A 23427-nucleotide genomic window follows, 5' to 3' on the forward strand; every position below is an offset into this window, starting at 1 on the left:
AAGGCATGGAAAGGCTCACAGGTTTCCTCATTCCAAATCCTAATATTGCTCCTGCCTAACCTTCAATGATTCATCCAGGCCAATGTTTTTACTCTGACAATGATACTGAGTCTTTCGATACACTTCTATTAACACTGGCCAAGTGAAAAGCTCTATGATATATGCTACAAGGGGTACAAAGATAAGGAAGTATATGACCTAAGAGAAGTAAGTATATGACCTGAGAGAACTAAGTATATGATTCCAGAAAAGTTAGTACATGACCCCAGAGAAGGAGCTGTGTGATCCCAGAAGAGTAAGTTTATGCCCTCAGAGAATTTATGAATGCATACTCAGAAACACTTCCTTTTTTTAAGTTATCAATTTATCCAATAATTTTTCTTAATCCCTTTGCACCTAAATTGCTAGACACTGTTTCAAATCCCAAATTAAAACTTAAGTAAGAGTACTAATTATTGAGAGTAAACTCCTAAGCTGTAAAGAAAAAACTCTCTGGTTTCCCTGGTGGGAAGAAAATCATTCAAATCATATGTTTTTCAAAATTGAAGACAAAAGGGATTGATTCCTCAAATGTCTTGTCTTTTACCTGGTTGAGCTTAGATGTATATCGACACAGATTCTGCTTTGATTATACTGTATTTGAGACCTTAACATTTTTCAAATTGCATGAAATAAGCACTGACTTTATCAAGAGACTCTCCACATCCAGATTCAGCCTTTCGGTGACACTGTGAGTGAGAGTTCCTCTTTACCCTTCTCCTCCCCCTATCATTCCTTTCCCTGATTTCAGCTGCTTTTCTTTTCACATCCCTCAGGAGGAAAGGGATCTGACAAGTTGCTAACATCTTAGCCTGAAGTCAACCAAATGACTTAACCTTTCCAGATTGCAGTTGCTTAATCTTCCAGATAAGGCAAGGATGGACCAGGTTAAGATTCTGAGATTATTTTAAGACCAAGAGCTAATGTTCTATTTATATTCTGTATGAAATACAGTTTTTAAAAACTTTAATTTTATTTCATAACATCAATCAAACTTCAAGTTCATTTGCTCAGAAATATTTAAATGTATAAAAGAATTTAATAAATAACATAAAAGACTGCAGAACCATGATTCAGAGTCAAAATTTGTAAAATGAAATTACCTTTTACACGTAGAATTTCTAGAACAGTAGATTAAACACTATATAAATTATTGATTGATGTTGTAGCTCTTTTTGTTGGTGGTGGTTACCTACTCTTTTTTTCCCCCATTAATTCATAAGCACCTTTTGACTATCTTTTATGTAATATTTGGGGCTCCTGGGGATACTAAAATGAATATTATTGAGTAAGGACTTTAAGAGGATCAGAGTCTAAAGGCACAAGAAAGACATAAACAGTAGTTTGATACAGTAGCTTGATAAGTGATCTAAGTATATATGCCTTTGTATTTTTAAGAACATCAATAAGGTGGTTATATTTTCCCTAAAGCCTACTCCAGACTGTCTAAAGCTTGAAAGTCCACAACTATATCTCTTTGGTTTAAGGCCAGCATGGTGTAGTAGAAAATAATAGCTGACTAGAAGTAAGAAAATTTGTTTGAGTGACAGCTCTGTCCCTTACTAGCTCTAGGATTTTGGACTAGTGGGAATCCAATGATAGGAGGTATTTGGACTAGTCTCTCAGTTAATAAACCTTGATTCCTCAACTGTAAATCAGGGATGGTAGCTACCTCACAGGCCACCATGAGGATCAGTGAGATTGGAGGGTAGTGGGTGTCTGAGATGTGGAGAAGGAAGTGGAACTAAAGTTGGTTGGTGCAGGAAAAAAGTTCCAAAAGCAGATTAATATACAAACTCACTAATACACAAAGTTTTCCAGTACTCTTCTGATCATCTTTATCATCAAAACACTCTATTAAATACTGAATAAGACAGATATATTCAATGGGGTGTTGCTACATGTTTAACTCTCTGGAAGAAATAGTCATTACAGATAACATTTGCCCATTTCTAGAATTAAAAATGAGGTTCTTCTGAAGAGGAATGAAATAGGAGCATATCTAGATAGCTATAAGAATTTTGAGGCCCAAGAGAGAAGATGAATTATAATATGATATCCCTTAATATCAGTGGAGGGCTTTTTACAAAATTTTCTTCAGATGCTACATTTCAGGCAATGTCTGAGGGGCTTTATATACCTCCTATCATTGGATTCCCACAGCAGTTGGGTTAGCCATATTTTTTTTATATCTTTATTTTACACATGAGGAAATGAAAGCCCAAGAAAGTCAAGTTAGGGGTGGAACTAGAATTTAAATTCTGTTGTGTCTGATTTCAAATCTTTGCTCTTTCTATTTCTACTCTGAAGAGTAAACTGATAAAAAGAAATTTGGTAAGGGTCACTGATGCTGCAGCATTTGAATTAAATTATGGCGAACAAGACATGAAGTGTTGTAAAGGGGAAAAGGGACTTTATGAAATTTCACCTCTTCCTGGAGCTCTTTTCTGAATGGATTGGATTCTCACCTTTTCTTTCTCACAGTACCCTGTACTCATCCATTAAAGAGTTCCCTGTATTGTGCTTGTCTATTTAGTTTTATCATCTCCCTTATCAGACTTACATCTTGGGTGCCAATTATCAGGTCCTATACACCTTTGTACTCCCAGGAGCCAGCACAATGCTTGGACCATAATAGGTGCTCAATAAATATTTGCTCATTTCATGGTCATATTTATATATATTCAGTGAAAGAGAAATTTTATTAATTTACTAGGATGTTAAAATTTAGGAGGTGCACAATAATATCTAAACTAGCATAAAATTATGATTCTGACCATGGCTATAAAGAGAATTTTATAAGACAACTAAACTTATGAATCATATTGATGGCCTAAAACATGCCAGGGTGTTTTGAGTATTTAACATTTTATTTAATTATTTGAATCTCATAAAAGTCTTACGAGGGAAGTAAAATTATTTCCACTTCAAAAATGGGGTACACTGAGACCCAGCAAGGTTAGGCAACTTGCCTAAGGTGAAAAAACAGTACATAAACACAGGTAATTTTGCTTTAAAATTTGTGTTTAACAACCAGGCCGTTTTACAATTGTTTACTAGTTATTTGAGAGGATTTTTTCCCCCGTGCATGGCTCCATAGTAGCATTTTTTGTAGTGAAAATTCAGATACCGTTACCCTGTTGCTTTGTCTATCAACCGGAACTTCCCTTCCGTCAAAGGCACAGCTGCCCCTTCAAAGGGAGCCCTAAGTATCTTGGGAAATTGCTGCCTTGATACCTGAGCAACCACCACACCTTCAAAACCGATGAGTAACTTGCAGTTCAACATTATTCACTACTCACCTGAATAACCAGGACTCACATTTTAGATTTTTTTTTTTTCTAGAACACATCCATTTGCGTCTCCCAGGTGCCTTCCGTGCCACAGGCGCTCACCTGCCCGCACACACCCGCACGTCTTTGCAGACTGCCCGCAGCTTTCTCGCTGGCAAAACTACACTTCCCAGCGGTCTCCTCGGCAGCCGGGGCTCGTCTTCCCCAGCTACGAGAAGCATCGCGGAAAACCTAACGACGCTTTACGGGCAGTGAAGGTGGGAGAAGTGACGGGGCGGAGAGTTGAGGCCCACGAGCGCTCACGCACCCCGAAATGGCTCGGAGGCAGGAGGAACAGAGAGGGGGTTCGCCCCTGATAGCGGAAGGCAAATCGGACGCTGAGGTTAAGCTCATTCTGTACCACTGGACGCATTCCTTCAGCTCTCAAAAGGTGAGGGCTGCGGCCCTCCGCCTGGGCGGCGGCGCGGATCGGGTTTCAGCACCGGGACAGCTCCCCCTGGGCCCCTCTCGGGAACGCCGTTCCTCCTGGTTATCAGCCTCTAAGGCCCTAACCTGGGTGCTCCCTGGCGGCCAGGAACGCGCCCCCGTGGGGAGCGGGGAGAATCAGTCTGAGACGGAAGGGCCATGATTCAGGCGCTGTCGTTCATGAAATGCGACAAAAGAAGCATCATTTTCATTATTTGAGCCGGAGGCCTGGCCTGCTGGGCCTTGGAGAGTGAGGCAGAGGGAAGCGCCTTCACTGCTACCACATAATCTGCGGTTCCTTTGTTTACTCTTTACCGTTCCCATTCACTCTCTTCAACAAGGCCTAACATACCTATATTTCAGGTTCCTGTCTGGGGAGGACACAAAATTAGGTTTACGACACAAAGAAAGTGGTAGTTGTGGGAGGTGAGAGTGGGTTGGGGAGGAGGGGAAGGTCTGTAGTGAATATAAAAGAATCATTTTCTCTAATTTTTTTTATCCTTTTTCATTTATAGGAATAAGACTCTATAATATATCTCATTAGTTAATTCCAGGAATAGGTATAGTTAAAAAGAATGTTGAAAATATTAATAACTGAAGAAAACACTGAAAGCATGCTTACCAGTATCCAGGGAAGTCATTTAATTGAAAGCCAACATGCGGTGGTAGTAACCAGTGTGAACTCTTCCAGGTGCGCTTGGTAATTGCTGAAAAGGCATTAAAGTGCGAGGAACATGATGTAAGTCTGCCCCTGAGTGAGCACAATGAGCCTTGGTTTATGCGTTTGAACTCAACTGGAGAAGTGCCTGTCCTTATCCACGGGGAAAACATTATTTGTGAGGCTACTCAGATCATTGATTATCTTGAACAGACTTTCCTGGATGGTAATGTTAAGGCTATTTGTGATTTCTTGGTTTTACTTTCAACACAAATATATGTGCTTGCTTGCTTGCTTTCTTCCTTCCTCTCTCCCACTCTTCCTCCTCTCCCTTCCTTCTTGGTTTCATGATGTTGATTTAGTGATAAAAAACCTTTTCCATTTCCATAAGCATACAAACATAACATAGGTCAACAACAAATTTTGATTAAGCTAGTGTAACTCCATTTGAAATAATTTCATGTAACTACAAATTTTTAATGTTGAAACTTGCCTTTTATGTACACTCACCAACAAAACAAAACAACAACAAAAAACCCACTGGCGTATGAAGTTTCTTGTGGTGATTTATTAGCTTTCTCAAATTTGTAATATTGCTTCTAAATGTACACCATTAAAATGAATTTAATCTAGTCTTCCAAAGTGGTTATCATTTCCCTAGATGGTTCCACCTTAAAATAATAAGAAGAAAAAAGAAGACTAAATCTTAGGCAAGGGAGAATAGAATGTTTTGAATTCTTTGCCCCTGATAATTCTGTGTACTTTGAATTTTATATCTTTTCTAAGGAATTATAGGGCTTAAATTTGTACAGTACTTTAAAATAATAATCATGTATTGACAGCCTGTTTTGTGTCAGGCATTTTACAATTTATATTCTATCCAATATTCTAAAAAACACATTTGAAACAGGCAGGGTAGACTAGTTATTCTTATTTTGTACATGAGGAAAGATAAACAGAGAGGTTGCCCAAGGAAATATAGCTATTTTAGGGCAGAGTAGGGCTGAAATGTAAGTCTTTCATCTGCAAAGTCTCCATAGTACACTGACTGTCTCTCATGGTCATTGACATTTATACATTGACTCACTTTTTCCTAATGACAAGCTTTTGAGGTCAACTGTAGCCTCAATAATATGCACAAGATTATATAGATTATGACTGGCAGAGCTGGGAACAGAACACACTGCTCCTAGGTTCCAGTCAAGTACTCTTAATGTCACATTAGCATTTTCTCTTTGTTCCTGTATCATACTGTTATAATTCTCCAATACCTGTGTTCTTGCCCAGTAAACTCTAGGCTACTTGAGGGCAGGGACTGAGTACTGATTACTTTTGTTTTTTTCCAGTTGACTCTTGTGCCTGCACATAGTGCTGCAATAGTTTGATATGAATGAGTGAATTAATTAATAAAATTAAGTCCAAGCCAAGCTGATGATCGCATCCTCACAGTTTTGAAAAAGGATTGGTTAGAAGGTTCTAATCCTGCTTTTCAGAAGTTGTATTGAGATCAAGTTATTCTTTATCTGCTATCAGTTCTGTTGATATTAATTAGTCAGGATGAAGCCATAATATAACCTCAAATTACTGGAAGCTAGATGAGAAAGAAGATAATAGGCCAAAAAAAAAAAAAAATTGTCTGCGTTACTTGGAAGGAAAATTGCATTATGAAATCTAAATCTAAAAAACAAGAGGGAACTAGATTAGCAGTGGGATACCTCTATCTAATCCAAGCTTTTAGTGCCCTAGGATTCTGATTGCAGGTTGTTATTACACGTGATCATTGATCTAAAGTGCAGAATATAATGAACTGTTTCTATTTCACTATTACTTACTATCCCTTAAAAGTTTATATGCTGAGGACTTTATTGAAAATGGTGGCTAACTGATTTGAAGACAATTTTTCTCAACCTTGAGCTTTTTGGAAATGGATAAGTCTGTTTAATTGTATTTCTTGGGTGAAGTGATTAAAATAATAAAATAATTTCATGAGAATTTTATTTTAGATAATCAAAAACTTTAAGAAGATACAAGTAAATGGAAAAAGCATGTTTAAATCTTTTGGTAGCATCACCTAACTACTACCACCCTCTCCCCTCTCCCTCCTCCTTCTTCTCCTTCCTTTCTTTTTACATTGTTTCTCGAGTAAAAAATGCGGTGGTATATAATATTATACTTTTCAACATAGTAATGTTAATGTCTTTTAGAATTTCTTAAATTTCCCTAGGTTTCCCTCTTTGTTTTGACTATATAATCATAACAAAACTGAAATACATTCTGAGTCCTGCTAAGTTAAATTTAAATAACCAAACAAGGGCAATACTAACTTCTTATTACTATTTATTGAAATAGAGGAAAAGGCACTGTAGGCTAAATGATAGGATGGATATATATGGAAACTATGAGCTTTAATTCTGGTTGTGCCATTGGAATAAGTAAGTAATCAGGGATTCTAATGATTAGTTGGATGCTGCCACTAACTTGTATATCCTTGGTGACTCAACTTCTCTGTTTGTTCTCTTGAATTATGTGATACTATTTTAGCAATTGCAAAGATAAAATGAGTGCACTCTTTCCCCTACCCCAGAAGAGCAGCCTTTATATTGGAAAGGGTTAAAACAAGATTAAGATTAAGGGGCCTAAAAACCAATTAGTTATATAAACAAAGGGTATTCTAGTCTATTCCATCCCAGGTGAAATTTTTCTTAGAGTATTGAAATAAAAAACCAAACATGTGTGTTCATAATTATCTTTAAGATGCTTAATTTTTATTTTAAGAACTCATGGAGATTATGAAAAGAGCCAGACAAGCAGTAATATAGTATGTCAATTTTGTTTTAAAAATCAACTGCATTAATGAAGGATGGGAGACCTTGTTAATAAGTTACCAATAAAAGCCAATAGTAAAATAAAAGGCTAGTATGATCCCAGGTTTTTAAAAAGAATAGGTTCATTCACTAGATTAAAAAAAAAATTAAAAATCCATGGAACTGCACACTACAAACAGGGAACCCTAAATTAAATCATGGTGCATGATCTGCTTCTAAGGTATGAGACTTGTACAAAGGGTTAACAACAGAGAGGTATATGGTAAAAACTACCTATTGCATACTATGGACTATATTTAATAGGAATACCTTACTAGTACCACACTAATACTGGGATAAATAATTGGAGGGGAGATAAGAGCTATGGGCTGTTATGGGTTATGATAGTTTAAAATTGAGAGGGATGATTGTACAACTAAGTGAGGATAATGTGAGACACCGATTGTTTATTTTGGACAGAATATATACTATATGAAATTAGGGAGCTCCTACTTAATAAGTCAAGCCCTCAGTCTTGAGGCTTACTTTTATGGAACTTACTGCCATAAAGGGGAGGCTAAGCCTACCTATAATTATGCCTAAGAGTCACTTCCAGAGAACCTCTTCTGTTGTTCAGATGTGGCCTTTCTCTCTTTAAGTCCAACTCTGCAAATAAATTCATTACCCTCCCCACTACATGAGAAATGACTCTCACGGGAGTGAGTCTCCCTGGTGATGTGGGACACATCTCCCAGGAATGAGGCTGGCCCTGGCATCGTGGGTTTGAGAATGCCTTATTAACCAAAAGGGGGAAAAATGTAACAAAATAGGGTTTCAGTGGCTAAGAGATTTCAGACAGAGTTGAGAGACTATCCTGGAGGTTACTCTTATGGAAGCTTCAGTTAGATATTCCAGATGACTGCAGTATGCCAAGCCCAAGTCAGTAGTAGTCCTGAAAATCATGAAGAATACTCAGGTCCCTATCTGAGACTCTATAAAGTTTCACTCACTAAGTTTATTTTTCAGAAACTTAAAACCTCCATATTGTTCCTATGCCAGATAAGTCCCAAAACCCAGAGGCAACAGCCTCTTCAAGAACATCAACCAGCTGCGTCCCCGTTCCATATAATGTTGACACCCCTTTCAATATGAACAAGTTAGAGTGGTCACAGCCCAGATAACCCCGAAGATTGAGTCAGTGATCAAATGAGAGGGAGGAGTAGAAACAGACAAGATAGGATTTATCAAAGGATTATGACTACTGAATCATTATATAGATATTTCTTTTAGTCTTTAATGTATTAGATCAGCTAGAAGGAAATAACTGAAATTGTGGAACTATAACCCATAATATACTTTGAAATTTGCCCTATAACTACTTGTTAAACTGTCCTTTGAAAGTTATCATGTTTCTATATATATATATTTCGCAATAAAAAAAGTTAAAAAAATTTAAAAAATAAAAATAAATTCATGAACTGTGTTAATAGTAGTTATAAAAATTTGCTTTTATCAGTTGTAACAAGTGTAACACATCAATGCAAGGTGTTAATAATAGGGTGCTATATGAGAATCCTGTATTTTATGCATGATGCTCTGTAAACCCACTACTTTGCTAATAAAAACAATAATAAAAGTATAGGTTCTCTCTAGAACAGGGCAAGTTGTATCCCTCTGCATTCTAAGCTGATCAGAACATGCGGCATTTTGTCCAGTTATGGATGGAACTTTAAGAAACAATGACAAGTTTAGAATGATAATAAATGAATGGATTTCATGAGGTGTTTAATTGTCCAGGGGTACAATAGGAGACTTTAAATTTAGACATTCACCTCTGTCTAAAGGACAGAATGTAGTGAACTGGTATCGGCATTGCTATTTGCTATCCCTTATTAGTCTGTAAGCTGGGGATGGCTTGCTGACCTAAAGACTACTTCTCAACCTTTCTGTGTATCAGTATTTACATATTTACATCATTGTGCTTTTGGATAAGTCCACTAAATAACTGGTAGTTTGGGGGGAGAAATTTGATAGCCAAGACAATCTTTTGCAAGACTTAGTCTGAAAAAAATTTAAGTTCGTTGACAACTATCTTTGATTTTTTGAAAGCAGTACTTGGAAGTATGATGTAGAAGGCTGTGATACTCCTGAGGGTAGAACTTGGGTCATAGAAAGGATTTAGAAGCACTCAGTTATGGTTGCTCAACCATGGGGTAGCTTGGTTTGGGAAGCAGAGAGCTCCCTCTTCATTCATTCTTTCAGTAACCATTTATTGAGTATTAATTAGGTGCATGGTCCTGGAATACTTCAAAGATCCCAAGTCATTTAGAAGTTTACTAAGTTTAAAACATAGTTTATTTCTATAAGTCTAATAATGTAAAAACTGTCCTTCCTATATGCATATGCTGTTATTACTATTCAGTTGTACAGACTCCTTTTCATGTATATGGAAACCTTTTCATACCTGGACATGTGATGAAGAATAGTTATATATGAATTTGCTTCTTCAAAGGACTTTGTGAAGAGTGAAAAGACAACTTACATAATGGGAGAAAATAATTGCTAACCATATATTTCATAAGGTTTCAATATCTAGAATGTATAAAGTACTGTTACAACTCAACAACAAAAAGACAAATAACCCAGTTTTAAAATGGGCCAAGGACTTGAATAGACATTTTTCTAAAGGAGACATGCAGAATGCTTTTATTCTTTCTAAATTTTTTTTAGTTCTTTTGGTTTCTCCTTTGTTTATCATGTCTTTTGCTTTTTGTCTGTCTGCCTGTTTCTAATTTGCTGCCTACATTTATGTGCAGTGCATGACCTGTTTTGTCCCCTATTCGGTCCTGGAAATTTGGGTCTTGTGCCTGGACTCTAGTCACCAAGACTGACTTCCACACTTGCCACCCTCACTTTCCCATGCTGGGACCTCTTGTCATTGCCTGCTTCTTAAAGCTCCCTGATTCCCTGTCCTGCTTCTGTAAGCCTTATATTACTTTCCCACTCCCGACTGAGGTGATATGCCAACAAAGGATTCTCTCTCTTATTTTTAGCATTGTATGGAAGGATTGGAAAATAAAATAGGATGTGACTGAGAGGGAAGATCTCTTGTATAATTTGAAGGAAATTCCCAAGTGTCTTTTGAGACAGAGACAGTGCTCTGTTGTCTGCCCTGTGAGCAGGGTAGCAGCACATGGCACAAGCGATTCTGGGCAAGGTGTTTTGAAGAGTGCAAGGAGAGAAAGTGAGACGAGAAGAGAACTTGGGCTCAGTGGGTGTCTGTGCTCTGAATGACAAAGTATTTCAGGAAATAGTTATATAGCCATGATGCACTGAGTAGAAGAAAATTATTGCCGTGGGCTTAAACATTTGTCCTTCTTTGAAGAATTCAGGCTTGGCCAGATGGAATTTCCTCAGAAAAGCGATTAGATGATATTTTTCTGCTTTCCTAGGAAGTGGCATACTCTTCTTGAAATCAGCCCCAGGTCCTGGCACCAAGAGGCAGCTCGAGCCAGTAGCCATAAATTTAGCCATTTGGGAAGTATTTTTTAATTTTATGATAAAATCAGGGGTTATTACCCTGGGGTCCCTAACCTTCTAAAGCAGTGGCTCTTAAACTTTTTGGTCTCAAGACCCTTCTGTACTCTTAAAAATTATTGAGGACACCAGAGAGCTTTTGTTTAGGGGGATCATACCATATTAGAAATTAAAACTGAGAAAATTTTAAAACATGGGAATGTACAGCATTCCATTAGTTGTCAGAGTAATGGAGTCATCTCATGTTGTGTAGCTTCTGGAAAACCCCACCGTACACTCAAGAGAGAATGAAAGCAAAAAATGCAGTTAGCAGTATTATTATAAAAATAGTTTTGATAGATTGACTTTGTGGAACCCCTGTAAGCATCCTGCGGAAAGCCGAGAGGTCCTCAAATCATACTTTTGAGAACTGTTGCCCTAAAAGATCTATGAATAGAATTCAGGAGATTTGAGATCTTAGATGGGGGAAAAATTGCATCTTTATTTCCACTAATTTCTAATGGAAATTTATAATTTCCATCCATTACCAGTGTAGGCATGATGCACAGCAATATTAGGAGTGCCTGTGACTTTGTTACTGATAAAAATCCCAGATATGCTCATATTAAGTTATTGCAGAAATCTTGAAATATCACTCTGCTCATCACTGTTTTGAAATTATGGTAGTTATTACACCTGCTGCTAGATCTTGTTAATGTATTAATAAAGAGGCACTTATGTTTGCATTTTATAATTTAAAACTATTGTAAAAACTGGATTTTAATATAATCAGTTTCCTTTGCAATTCTGTTTTGTATTTTATGCATTTAAAAACATTATTTTGAGGAGTATTTTGAGGAGTCCAGTCATCAGACTGTCAAAGAGGTCACTGACACAAGAAAGGTTAAGAGGTTCTTATAATTTCAAGGACCTAAAGGCCTCCAGTCTGTCTGTCCTTATGGAATGTCTACTCTGCAGTGGTTGGGATGCTGGCGATTATAGTGATGTCCTGAAAGGTCAATTTGAGGAGCTGTTAGATCAGTGATGTTGAGATGCTGGCTGCCACATACATTCTTTCCATGCCTCCCTTCTATATAGGGTCATCAGTAAAGTGTGCTCTTTTTCTATAAATCCACCATTAGGAGCAGCATGTAGCTGATTTTCATTCTTGGTTATTCTAATACAGCCTTCAGAATTGGGCGTCTCAACAGGAAATTAGTTATTTGGTTTGGGAGTAATCTATCTTCTTTTTCTCTTAGAGACTCAGAAATAGCCTGCTGGCTTAAAAAGCTTGTTCTACTTGGTCTGGCATTATGAGATCTTGCCTTACATGCTGTGTCGGGGACAACCAACTTTGAAGTATCAACTTCTATGACAAGTGTAGGATACTCAAAGCTTTCTAAATTATGTAAATAACCAAACCGTGAAAGAAATGAATGAAGAAAGTTGAGGTTGCTTTTTTCTCGAGTTGGAATAAGTTAGTTGGTATTTTTAAGGGACAGTTTGAGAGTCAGAGGTGGAAAATGACCTTGAAGCAACACAGCCCTAAACTTTTGGGTCAAGTTGGTTCTCCTTTATTCTTCTTGGAATAGTCTCTGAAATGTAAACTCTTTGAAGATAAATACTATGTATAATAAAGCAGAGCACTGGACTTGGAGTTAGATGACTTTCGCTCTCATCCTGCCTCTAATTAGCTGTGGGATCTTGGGAGAACTGCTCAATCTCTCTATCTTAGTGTTCTCATAACTACTAGAGAGCTTCTTCAACTCAAGTGTTCTATAATAATTAAAAATTTGGGTATATATTAATTAATTAAAATGTATAGTTATATATACATACATATATATATACACACACATATATATATATATATTAGGCACTGGGAATTTGACAAAGAATATAATACATAGTCCCTGCCCTAAAGGATTCTACAGTCTAGATTTTAATGAACAAATAAGCATTTATATAAAACCCACTTTCCAGAGATAAATTCTGAGGAATTCCTGGTGAAAGTGCAACTGAGATATTTGAGCAAAGGCCTTTCCTATTCCATGAATATTGTCATTTCTTATTCATATAACATCAGTAGGGTCACTCATGGTGTTGATTGGAAACCCAGAAAAGAGTGGTCCCTGATCATCTCCCTATAATGAGTCTTCATTCACTCAACTAACCTTTACTGAGGGCCTCAAATGTAGGATGCATCGTGTTAGACCCTGGGTCTTTGGATCCTTGCCCTGAAGGGGATCTTGGGGAAAAATGATATACACAGTTAATTATAGGGGATAAGGACTATAATAGAGTATGCACCAGGTGGATGGGTGTGCAGAGGAAGGTACACCTGACCCAGTCAGATGTTGGTAGTTGTAGAGGTGAGTGAATGCTCTATAGAAGGGTGGCATACATAACTGGATCTTGAGGGATAAGCACTGTTTTGCAAGGTGGAGAAATGAGAGAATGCCATTGTAATCATGGTTTGGAATCTGGTCTGGCAGATGAGGCCATCTCAAATTTTGAATGTCTGGGCTAGGGAGACATTATCGTCTTTTAAATACCCTGGTATAATGTTGAAAATGTTGATGCTGAGAGGCTTGAGCTTTTTGTTTTTTGGATGTTACATCTCACTTGTGACTCTTTAAAAAATGTGTGTCTATATGCTTGTGTGTGTATTTTAGAAAAAACACCCAGGTTAATGCCTGAGAAAGGAAGCATGTATTACCCACGGGTACAACATTACCGAGAGCTGCTTGACTCCTTGCCCATGGATGCCTATACACATGGTTGCATTTTACATCCTGAGTTAACTGTGGACTCCATGATCCCAGCCTATGCAACAACAAGGATTCGCAGTATGTAAAAATCTTAAAAGATCTGCAATTCTGTCTCATGTTTCTCACAGTCATTGAGGGAAGACTGGGAAATATGGTTGTTGAGTTTGCTTCATGGACATAGATCTTGTACATTGATCCATGCAGCAGTCTGATTAATTGGTGCCTTCAACTGTTTACTGTCATTTATTGTCTGTAGAATCTGATTTTCCAGGTCTTGGCTTTGACAGACAAGCTTGGATAAAACTCAGAAGGAGAGCAGCCTCTAGAAAAGTAAAGAACATATTATCATGGACCGATGGGCTAGGGATCAGGAAAGCTGGGATCTGCTTGGGGTAATGGGCAAGTTAACATTGTTAGTCTGTAATTTTCATTTCAGTTATGTGAGGGAGGTGGACTACAAGGGTGTCTACGCATTTCTCTACACTAAGTTCAGTAATTGGAGAGTGAGTATTCAATAATATTGAGAGTGAGTTTTGATGTCCAGCCCTCTCCCTTCCTCCTGTCATGATGACAGAGCAGGGTCAGTGCATGAGATGGGGGCAGGAGCTATGCTCTGTGGTACAAGGAACTGGGGGATAGTAAGGAAAGGAAGGTTTTTGGACAAATGACAGTTCATGTGAATCCAGCGTTCTGGACTGTATGTACCATATATACAATCTTATATATAATGTGATTAGGAAGAGCAATGGTTTACACAGTGCTTTACAATTTAAAAGGCATTTTTAGCATGTCTGTGTGTGTATAAAATTTAGTCTTCATAATATCCCATTGAAATTTTATGACCTTCTCCCATCCCCCATTTTAAGATGAGGAAACGGAAGCTCTGAAAGTTCAAGTAGCTTTTCCAAGGTCACATTACTAATTAGTGGTGGAGCCAGAACTCACGTTTTCTAAGTTCAGAAACTATGTTTTTCCTATCTCTCACTTTTATCATTCTCTTATTAGCTATTTTTCTTTTTCCCACCCTTCCTCTTCCTTTTCCTCCCTTCCCTCCTCTTCTCTTCTCTCTGTCCTTTCCTCCTGCTTCTCCTTTCCTTTCGTTCCTCCTTCTCTTCATAAGTACTAATTACATGATTTGAAATAAGTATTCTGGCTATGATCCCAATGCCTCTAGTTACTATTTTTAAAAATAAGTCTTTTTCCTTCCCTTTGTTTGGGAGATCGTTATAGAAAACTTGAAAGCTATCGAAATTTAGAAGAACTACCTCTGTTGGGCACTGATTATGTGCTGGGCATTGCTCTAAGTGCTTTTCACAGTGCTTCTCATTTAATCCTCACCCTATGTGGCAGATACTCTTATGTTTTCCACTTTACAGATGAGGAAGCTGAGGCACAGAGAGGGTAAGTCTGAGGTAGAGGGAGGGCTCTGCTTCATAGGCCTGGTATCTGCACTAGAGCTCATACTCTTAACCATCACATGGCCTACCTTCTCTCTGTTTTTCATAGTGAAGAAAGAAAATTATTTTTTATTTCAAAAATGTTTTTATTATCAGGCCAAATTGGTAACACAGAGTCTGAACTGAAGAAACTTGCTGAAGAAAATCCAGACTTACAAGAGGCATACATAGCAAAACAGAAGCGTCTTAAAGTAAGTAAACTAGGCTGTCTTCAACTGGCATACTGTTTGTATGAAATATTCTATTTTTTGTAAAGTGTCACTATTTCTGGAACATATTCTGTCAAACATCACAGTTTACCAGTCCTTGTTACCCTTGGCTTTTAGCCACTTTTAAGATTTGATTTGAGACTTGATATTCAAATCTAGTTGAGAATTGATATTCAAATCTAGTAACAATCATTTAAAAAGCAGGTATCTCACATGCAAAATCTAGTAACAACTGCTTAAAAAGCAGGTATCGTGCATGCTGGTCACCAAGGAAAGTTATACAATGTGAAAACAAGTGTATTGGTTTCCCAAGGCTGCTGTAACAACATACCACAAACCAGGGGCTTAAAATAACAGAAACTTATTCTTTCACAGTTCTGGAGGTCAGAAGTTCAAAATCCAGGTGCTGGCAGGGTTGGTTCCTTCTGGAGGCTCTGAGGGAGAAGCTGCTCCAGCTTCTGGTGGTTGTCGGCAATCCTTGGCATTTCTTAACTTGAAGATGCATCAGCTGCTTCCATCTGTGCTTCTGTCTTGACGTGGTGGTCTTCTTGTGTGTGTTTCCTCTGTGTCCCTGTGTCTGAATCTCCTTCTCCTTATAAGGATTGAATCCAGTCATACTGGATTTAGGGTCCATCTTAACCCAATAGGACCTCATTTTAACTTAACCAATTATATCTGCAAAGACCCTATTTACATATAAGGTCACATTCTGAGGTTCTGGGTGGACATTAATTTTTAAGGGACACTATTCAACACAGTAGCAAGTTAATAAAATATTCTAGGAATCTATTATTTCAGGTGTTCCTGCTACTTTACGGCCTAGCTAAACCTACATATCTCTACAGGTTACACACTTTCTTGTACAGATCATTGACTCCCTCCCCCCTTCCTTACTGCCTCCTAAAGGAACAGGGCTCTTCTTCAGTTACAGTCAGCCTTTCTCTTTCTGTTGATTCCTTCTCCATGTCCCGGCAACACATGCAAGCTTCTCCCATATTAAACATGTAGCAGGCATCTACACTCCCAACCTTCCCTCAACTTCCCATCTTCCTTTATCCTATGCAGCTAAATAAGCCACTCAGAAGAATCACCTACATACAATGTCACATTCCTTACTTTCCACTCATTCTTTAATGGACTGCATTCAGATTTCTCCCTCATCCCCAACCCTTCTGTTATTCATTCATCATTTAAGTCCATTGTGGTCCAGATCCCGTGCTTGGTGTATGTGAAGGACACATGGGCTGTGGAGAGGGGAGTGGTTATTTTTAGCAAGTAGAGCTATGTAAGGCACCAGTGAAAGAGGAGCTTAGTGTTAAAAAATGGTGGGTGGTTCAGTGGGTAGGAAAGGAGAAGGGCCTCTTCAAGGAAAGCAAAGGCCACAAAGGTATCTGCAAGGGCTGGAGTGTGGGGTGTGAAGTGAGGCTCAGGGGAGAGGCAAGGCAGAGGCTAGCCATGGAAGATCTAGTACACTGTGCTGAGTCTTGGTTTGATCCGGCAGGTGCATAGTTTGGAGCCCCTACAGTTAGAAAATTTTTGAGTTATAAAATATAGAAAATAATTAGTAAAAGTGAGAAGGATGAATTGGAGGCTACAAGACTTGCTGGCAGGTTGTATTCCATCCAGCAAGCCGAGATGAGAGCCTAAACCAAGTCAGGGCAAGTGCGGGTGGGGAGGGTGGGAAGGATTTTAAAGGTTTTAAGGAAGTAGGATATATGGGAAGGACATGAGAAGTCTGAGGGAATGAGAGTCTTTTAACATGATTCCCAGGTTTCTTTCTGGCTTGAATGATTGGGTAGATGATGGTGTAACTGAGAAAGAGTATAACCATGAGAGGAGGTGATAAGAGGAGTGGGGATGGGAGGGATGATAGTGGATAAGGGTTTAGCCATGTTACATCTAAGGTCCTTGGGGAACATTTAGGTGGAGAGTTCTAGTAGGATTGCATATAGAAATAGACTGGAATGAGCTAGAGCTAGAGCTAGAGATTTTTTGGTTATTGACATAGAAACCAAGCAAATAGTAGAAATCATTTAGAAAATCAAGTAGAGCAAAAAGAAAATATTGATTTCTGGGAAACATCAAAATTTTAAGCAATGTTGAAGTTTTTTTGTTTTAGGATATCAATCTTCTTGAAAAATCTGATGCAAATTATGGGTCCTCTCTCCAGAGATAAGCATCCACTTCCTTACTCTTAGCATACACTTTCAGGAGGATCATGGAACTCTTAATTAATACCCACTCAAGGTTTTCCAGGGTGCACAGATCTCATGTTAAGATCCCCTGGTTTTAATGATAGACTGAGAAGGATTCCATAAAAAGGCTGAGAAATGGGAGATTGAGAGACAGCAGTCTGAGGAAGGAGAGACATTTAAGAAGGTCTACAGAGAAGTTAAAATGAGAACTACAACATGGACATTGGGTCCAGTTACTAAGCAGTGCTTGGAGGGTTTGGTCAGAGAGAATTTAGTGGTCCTGTGAAAATCCTGAAAAGTGAGACAGCTTATGCCCGAATCTCTCCAGGATTTTCCCTTTTCCCTCCCTTTCATCTCCATTTCTCTCCTCCCACCTCTAATTCATTGTCTTCTTTTTTTCTTCATTTCTGCTTTTCCTTTCAAAATTTTCATTTGCTTAGCTCTCATTGCTTCTACTGACATTAATGGGGACTATTTAATAAAGTGAATGTATTGAGGAGCTAAAGAAGTTGTCACTGTTGCTGAAATTCCATTCCCGAATAAGAGTCTCTCTGAGCCTCTCACATTCTTGGCTACTCTGGTCATTTGGTCCCACAGGAGTTGGCAGTGAGCAGTGGGTCTGTTTTGGGGATTTTCACAGCTGAATTACCTTCCCTCAATTTTGTTCTTGCTTTAACAAAGTTATCCTATTTCTTCCCAGTGATCAGAACAAAACTTGCTCCAACTTTATGAGAGTTTGTATCTACTTTGCTCTGTATAGACTTTTTACAGGCATAAATAACTTTTTTTTTTAAGTCAAAGTTGCTTGACCATGACAATGTCAAATATTTGAAGAATATTCTCGATGAGTTGGAGAAGGTCCTTGATCAGGTTGAAACTGAGTTGCAAAGAAGAAATGAAGAAACCCCAGGTAGGTTCTCGTTTTTATTGTTTTTCTCTTTTCCTTAACATCAGGCATATTTTTGAGAACATTCTTTGATTTTGCCAAAAACATTGTTTAATCTGTTTTTTTAATTGGTGTTTTTATTCACTGGTAGTTTTAATTACTCTACTAGCAGTAATATTGAACTCAGCAAAACCCTGGTGTCTGTAATTCAGACTGCATCTAAATATAATATGATTCTGCACAATTTAAATTATGGTTAAGAGATTATTCCTACCTAACCTGTTTCACAAATTTGTAATTACAGTAATGAGTTTGGTTAAATAACCTAATTGCCTGAATACTCCCTCTAGTTTTTTTCCTTAGGCAGGGAGATAACCTCTAATCAAAAGTATAGCATAGAACAGGGGCTAGCATGTCTGTATCTGCAGGGCTGGCTGGTGAACATCCGTATATGGTACTTGTGAGCCATTGCCAAGGTGGGTGCATGTGGACTATTTGCACTACTCTAGCTGACAGCAATGTTGAAGGGGATGTTACTTGAACCTTACTTCACAATAGGGCTGCTCTTCTGCTCTGAATAAATAACTAAAAGCAGTAGCCACTAGGTGATGTTTCCGGCCCTAAAGCACACCTGTTGTTTTCCTAAATCAGAAAGAATGATCTGTTAACTCTTCTTGGCTTGGCAGCTCTCAACTCCTCAGAGTTCTTTACAAAGTTAGACTGGCTTTGAGCTTAGTAGCTTCAGTTCCACCTGGGCACCTGAGTGGCTGACATACGTAAGGCAAGTCTCTGTTAGCCTTGGACATCTCCATGGATTTTTTTTTTTTTAGCATAAAATTACTTCTGTGGATGATTGTCAAGAAAATGTACCATGGCCTTCATCTCTTGCTGTTCTTGTACTTGCCCTGAAGGCTGTGATAGCAGATTCCAGTTAGAGTCTAACTGTACAGTGCTTGCCCCTAATTCTCCATGTCCCTTTCTCTGATTAGAGGAGGGCCGCCAGCCTTGGCTTTGTGGAGAATCCTTCACCCTGGCAGACGTCTCGCTTGCTGTCACATTGCATCGTCTGAAGTTCCTGGGGTTTGCGAGGAGAAACTGGGGAAATGGAAAGCGTCCAAACTTGGAAACCTATTATGAGCGTGTCTTGAAGAGAAAAACATTTAACAAAGTTTTAGGACATGTCAACAATATATTAATCTCTGCTGTGCTGCCAACAGCATTCCGGGTGGCCAAGAAAAGGGCCCCAAAAGTTCTTGGCACTACCTTTGTGGTTGGTTTGCTTGCAGGAATGGGATATTTTGCTTTTATGCTTTTCAGAAAGAGGCTTGGCAGCATGATATTAGCACTCAGACCCAGACCAAATTATTTCTAGGCTTGTAGGGCTCTGGTAGTGGCAACTCATCCAACCATTCAGCTAGATACTTGTCCTCTCTTCAGGCCCAGTGAAGAATTATTCTGGGCAACTAGCAAAAAGCAAAATTTTCTTTACTTTTTGGGTAGTTTATGTGGGAAGAGGAGGCTATGAAATTGTTTTTGCCAGCTGGCAACTTTGAGATTATTTATTCACAAACCTAAACACACCCATCCTTAAAAAATGTGCAAGGTCAAGATATGCAAATACCAAGTAGAGAATAGACTTTTAATTCAAAATGTCAGTTCAAATTCTGAATTATCTGGACAGATAGTAATAATGACCTATGCTTGCCCATAGCTCTTTATCTGAGACTGTTTGGGTATGCTGAATGTTGAGTAGTTAGCAGTATTTTCTCCTTAAATTCCCAAGTCCTCTTTGTTATACAGCACAGCAGTTCAGAGAGCAGGAAGGGCCCAGCAGTGCTTCATGGTCCTGCTGCTTGCTTTAAGGCAGAAATAAGGCACAGGGAAAAGGGGAGAATGAATTCTATCTAGTATGGAGTGCCTCCAGTGTAACTCATGGTTGCCTGTCCCTTTGGTAAATAATGTAACTACTGTGGCCCCTGCCTGCACATTCTCCTATACTTGAGAACCCTCAAGAGCAAAGGGAAAGAGAGTTAATGAGAAGCCTGGGCTTAACATTTATGGCATGTCATTTAACCTCAATGTTCATTTTAAATACATATGAATTGTGCTCATTGATTTAATGAGATTAACTGTTTATATACCTGGGCATGAGATGCTCATGGTAACACATCTGCCTAGCATTTACATGGAAGTCTTAAGGGACAATAAAATGGTTCCTGACCTTTCTTTGTGGATCCCCGATTTGATGGCACCTATTAAATATCACTCCTGTGGATCATCATGTTTAGGGCAGACTTGGCATTTAGGTAAATTTCCCAGCTGATCACTAGCACAGCATGTGGCTGGGTAGAAAGTATTTTGATGGTCTGGGAGTACCAAATACTCTCATTCTGTATTTGGGAAGGCTGTTATCTTAGCACAGAAACTCTTGTCCAGAACTTTGCATCTTTTTATTATCATTAACCAAGACTTAAAAGGATACAGAGAAAGAGGAAGATCTAGTCTCAGCCTTTGGCAATTCATTTAATGGAGATAAAATAAATGTATAGACAGTGATGCATACCATATTCATGCACATATGTCTAGTCCTTTTTTATGGTTCTTCAGCCCATTTTGGAAGGGATACTCCCAGTGTGTCCAAGGAACAACTATGGAAATGTGTCATATAGTCAGCTCAGTTTTTGCACAGGAAAAATCATTCATGTTGACAGGAAGACAGAGTTTCTCTGGAGCTGGATCAAAGGCGTTGGGACCAGTTTTGGGTCTCTGGTGGAAGGCAGGTATAGAGACGATGAGCTAAGTTTCCCATGAACAGCAGCCTGCTTGGACTACTCAAACTTCGTATGCAAAATGGCCAAAGAATATACTGACTTTTTCATTAATAGGAAACAGTTATACTAGGAAACAACGATTTGGTGGTGGTAAAATGATTCTATAATTCCATTCCATGATCCAGTTGTTTTAGAAAATCTTGCTGAACTGGATGTGTTCTGTTTACCAAAATTTATAACAACTTCAAGAGTAAACTCAATCCAACAACAATTAATAGATTGGCAGCTTTTATGTCTTACTTTTGTACATAAGTGTGTCATCATGTGGAGCATGTGAGTATGTTTGTTGCTGGGACATTCCGTTACATGCATTCATAAAAGAATTTTTATACCACTGTGTTAGAAGCAAGAACCAAGACATGAGGAAATCAAAATGGGGTTTTTATAAAAATCTACAAAGAATACTTACCAAGAAAGGGTTGTTGATTAAGAAGAAAGATTTGAAACCCAGTCCTGGCTTTACCTTCAAGTTATATTATTACTGAATCAGAGAAATCTACTGGGATGTGGCTATCATCTGCTTATTCAGCTTCATTGGAAATATGCTGTATCTATATTGAAGGTGATGTCTCTGGTTCCATGGGTACTCTTCAATTTATCCTTTCATAAATATTGTTTAGGGATAGAATGAATGACCACTAGATGGTGATGTTCATCCAGTACTATGAGATTGGGTGCTCTTTAGTTCAACAAACCTTTGTTTAGTTCAGTAACCTTAGTTTCTGAAGTGAGGACATCTTCATTAGATCATTCATCTGTAAAAAAGCTTGCGGCAAATGTACTATTGATTTCTAATGCTTTGGAAGAGATCTTGGTACCACACAATGTCAAGCTAAAGAGTTGAACATATGGTATTAGCTAAATAGGCACTTTTATATATTTTATTTTTCATGATCATTTCTAACTGGCCAATATGGTCCTCAATTTCCAAAATTTATATAAATATCAGAATTAGAAAAATGCCTGAGGTACTAAAGTTATGTTGGCTATTTATAGCTTAACACGTAACTGCTATTTTATTGCTATTGCAATTACATGCCTTTTGAATCCATTTTCCTTAATTGCAGATAGTTGGAAATTGCTTGCTTGAAGTTTAGTAATTATTGATATTGACAACAGAGTTATAGGTTTTTTTGGTGTTGTAATTTAGAGATCAAGATAATATTCTACCTATAAGATCAATAAAAGTAATTGGAAAATAAATGTGAATCCTAAACCAAAGTACTCTTTTTGTAAACTTTCTGAGAAAACAGCTGTATTTGTTTTTTCATTTACAATAAAAGCTAACAATGGTATGCTTTAAAGGGGGTAAAATAAGCAGAAGTCAGATATTCAGCTACTGAGCTATAGAATGCCATAGTTTCCTTATAACATAAAAATTACTACCTCCTGATTCCTTTAAATATACACTACTTTAGGGTTAAAATGAATGACAGCCTGAAGAATAACATAAGACCCTGGTCATTAAAGTAATTCTTTTTAGCCAGATACCTAACAGGTTATATAGCATGAAAATGGTAAGCACCAAGAGAATATTTATCTTTGCAAAATAGTTTGTTGTATGTTTATTGAGTTCCAAACTCTTCTTTTAATATTTACATATATTTTTGACATAGCTAATTCTCTTCCTTTCATTGAGTTAAAGATTGTGAATAAATTAATATATTTCTAGCCTTGGCAAGCTTAGCCATTTTTCCAATCATCAAATAGAAATTGAATACTGCTTTTGTTTTTCATTGAGCAAGGCAAATTAAATAGAAATTGAATTGACTCTGTATTCCCAGAGTTTGCACATAAAAACAAAAGGTACAACACTGGAAAGACGACTATATAACTCAGAAAAAAAAAAAACCCACCATAGCAAGACACAAAAGTCAAATTAATGTAATAAATACCTCAGTTATGCCAAATATTTGGTCATATTATATTGTTATCCCTACTTATTCATATCAGAATGTCTTGATTTTCTAATTCCCCAGAATACTAGTGTTTTACTAGGCAGGGGTTGTAGATTCGAAGCCAAGGGAGTACATATAATTTCTAGAGTGAGGATACTAGTTTTGAGTTAATTGTGTATTACATTATGAAGAGAGAAAGAGAGAGAGAGAGAGGGAGAAACTCTCTTCTTAGGTTAGAAAAGTAGTACATTGATAAAAGCAATACCTTGTATTACTTGGAGCTGAGTTGGTCCCTCACCTGGGTTTTGTCTTAGGAGGGAGGAGGGATTGACACATGGGCCAGAGAGCAGGCAGGCAGAGCAGGCTCTGAGGTAGACAACAACAAGGCCTTGTAGAGCTTGAAAC

General features: G+C 37.9%; 1 protein-coding gene across 2 annotated transcripts; it reads left to right on the forward strand.

The window, feature by feature from the left end:
• The first annotated feature begins 3577 nt into the window (after window positions 1-3577).
• On the forward strand, window positions 3578-22697 carry GDAP1 (ganglioside induced differentiation associated protein 1). Of its 2 annotated transcripts, XM_037803474.1 has the most exons (6): window positions 3578-3762; window positions 4489-4681; window positions 13451-13624; window positions 15100-15194; window positions 18203-18317; window positions 19283-22697. In XM_037803474.1, exons 1-6 carry the CDS (start codon window positions 3646-3648, stop codon window positions 19663-19665), a joined length of 1077 nt encoding a protein of 358 aa, XP_037659402.1. In that variant the 5' UTR covers window positions 3578-3645; the 3' UTR covers window positions 19666-22697. The 2 variants fall into 2 exon arrangements, with proteins under 2 accessions (XP_037659402.1, XP_037659403.1); XM_037803475.1 differs by lacking the exon at window positions 4489-4681 and having other exon boundaries at window positions 3662-3762.
• Window positions 22698-23427: the final 730 nt, after the last annotated feature.

Source organism: Choloepus didactylus, chromosome 14 (assembly GCF_015220235.1).
Source record: "Choloepus didactylus isolate mChoDid1 chromosome 14, mChoDid1.pri, whole genome shotgun sequence".
Taxonomy (NCBI): domain Eukaryota; kingdom Metazoa; phylum Chordata; class Mammalia; order Pilosa; family Megalonychidae; genus Choloepus; species Choloepus didactylus.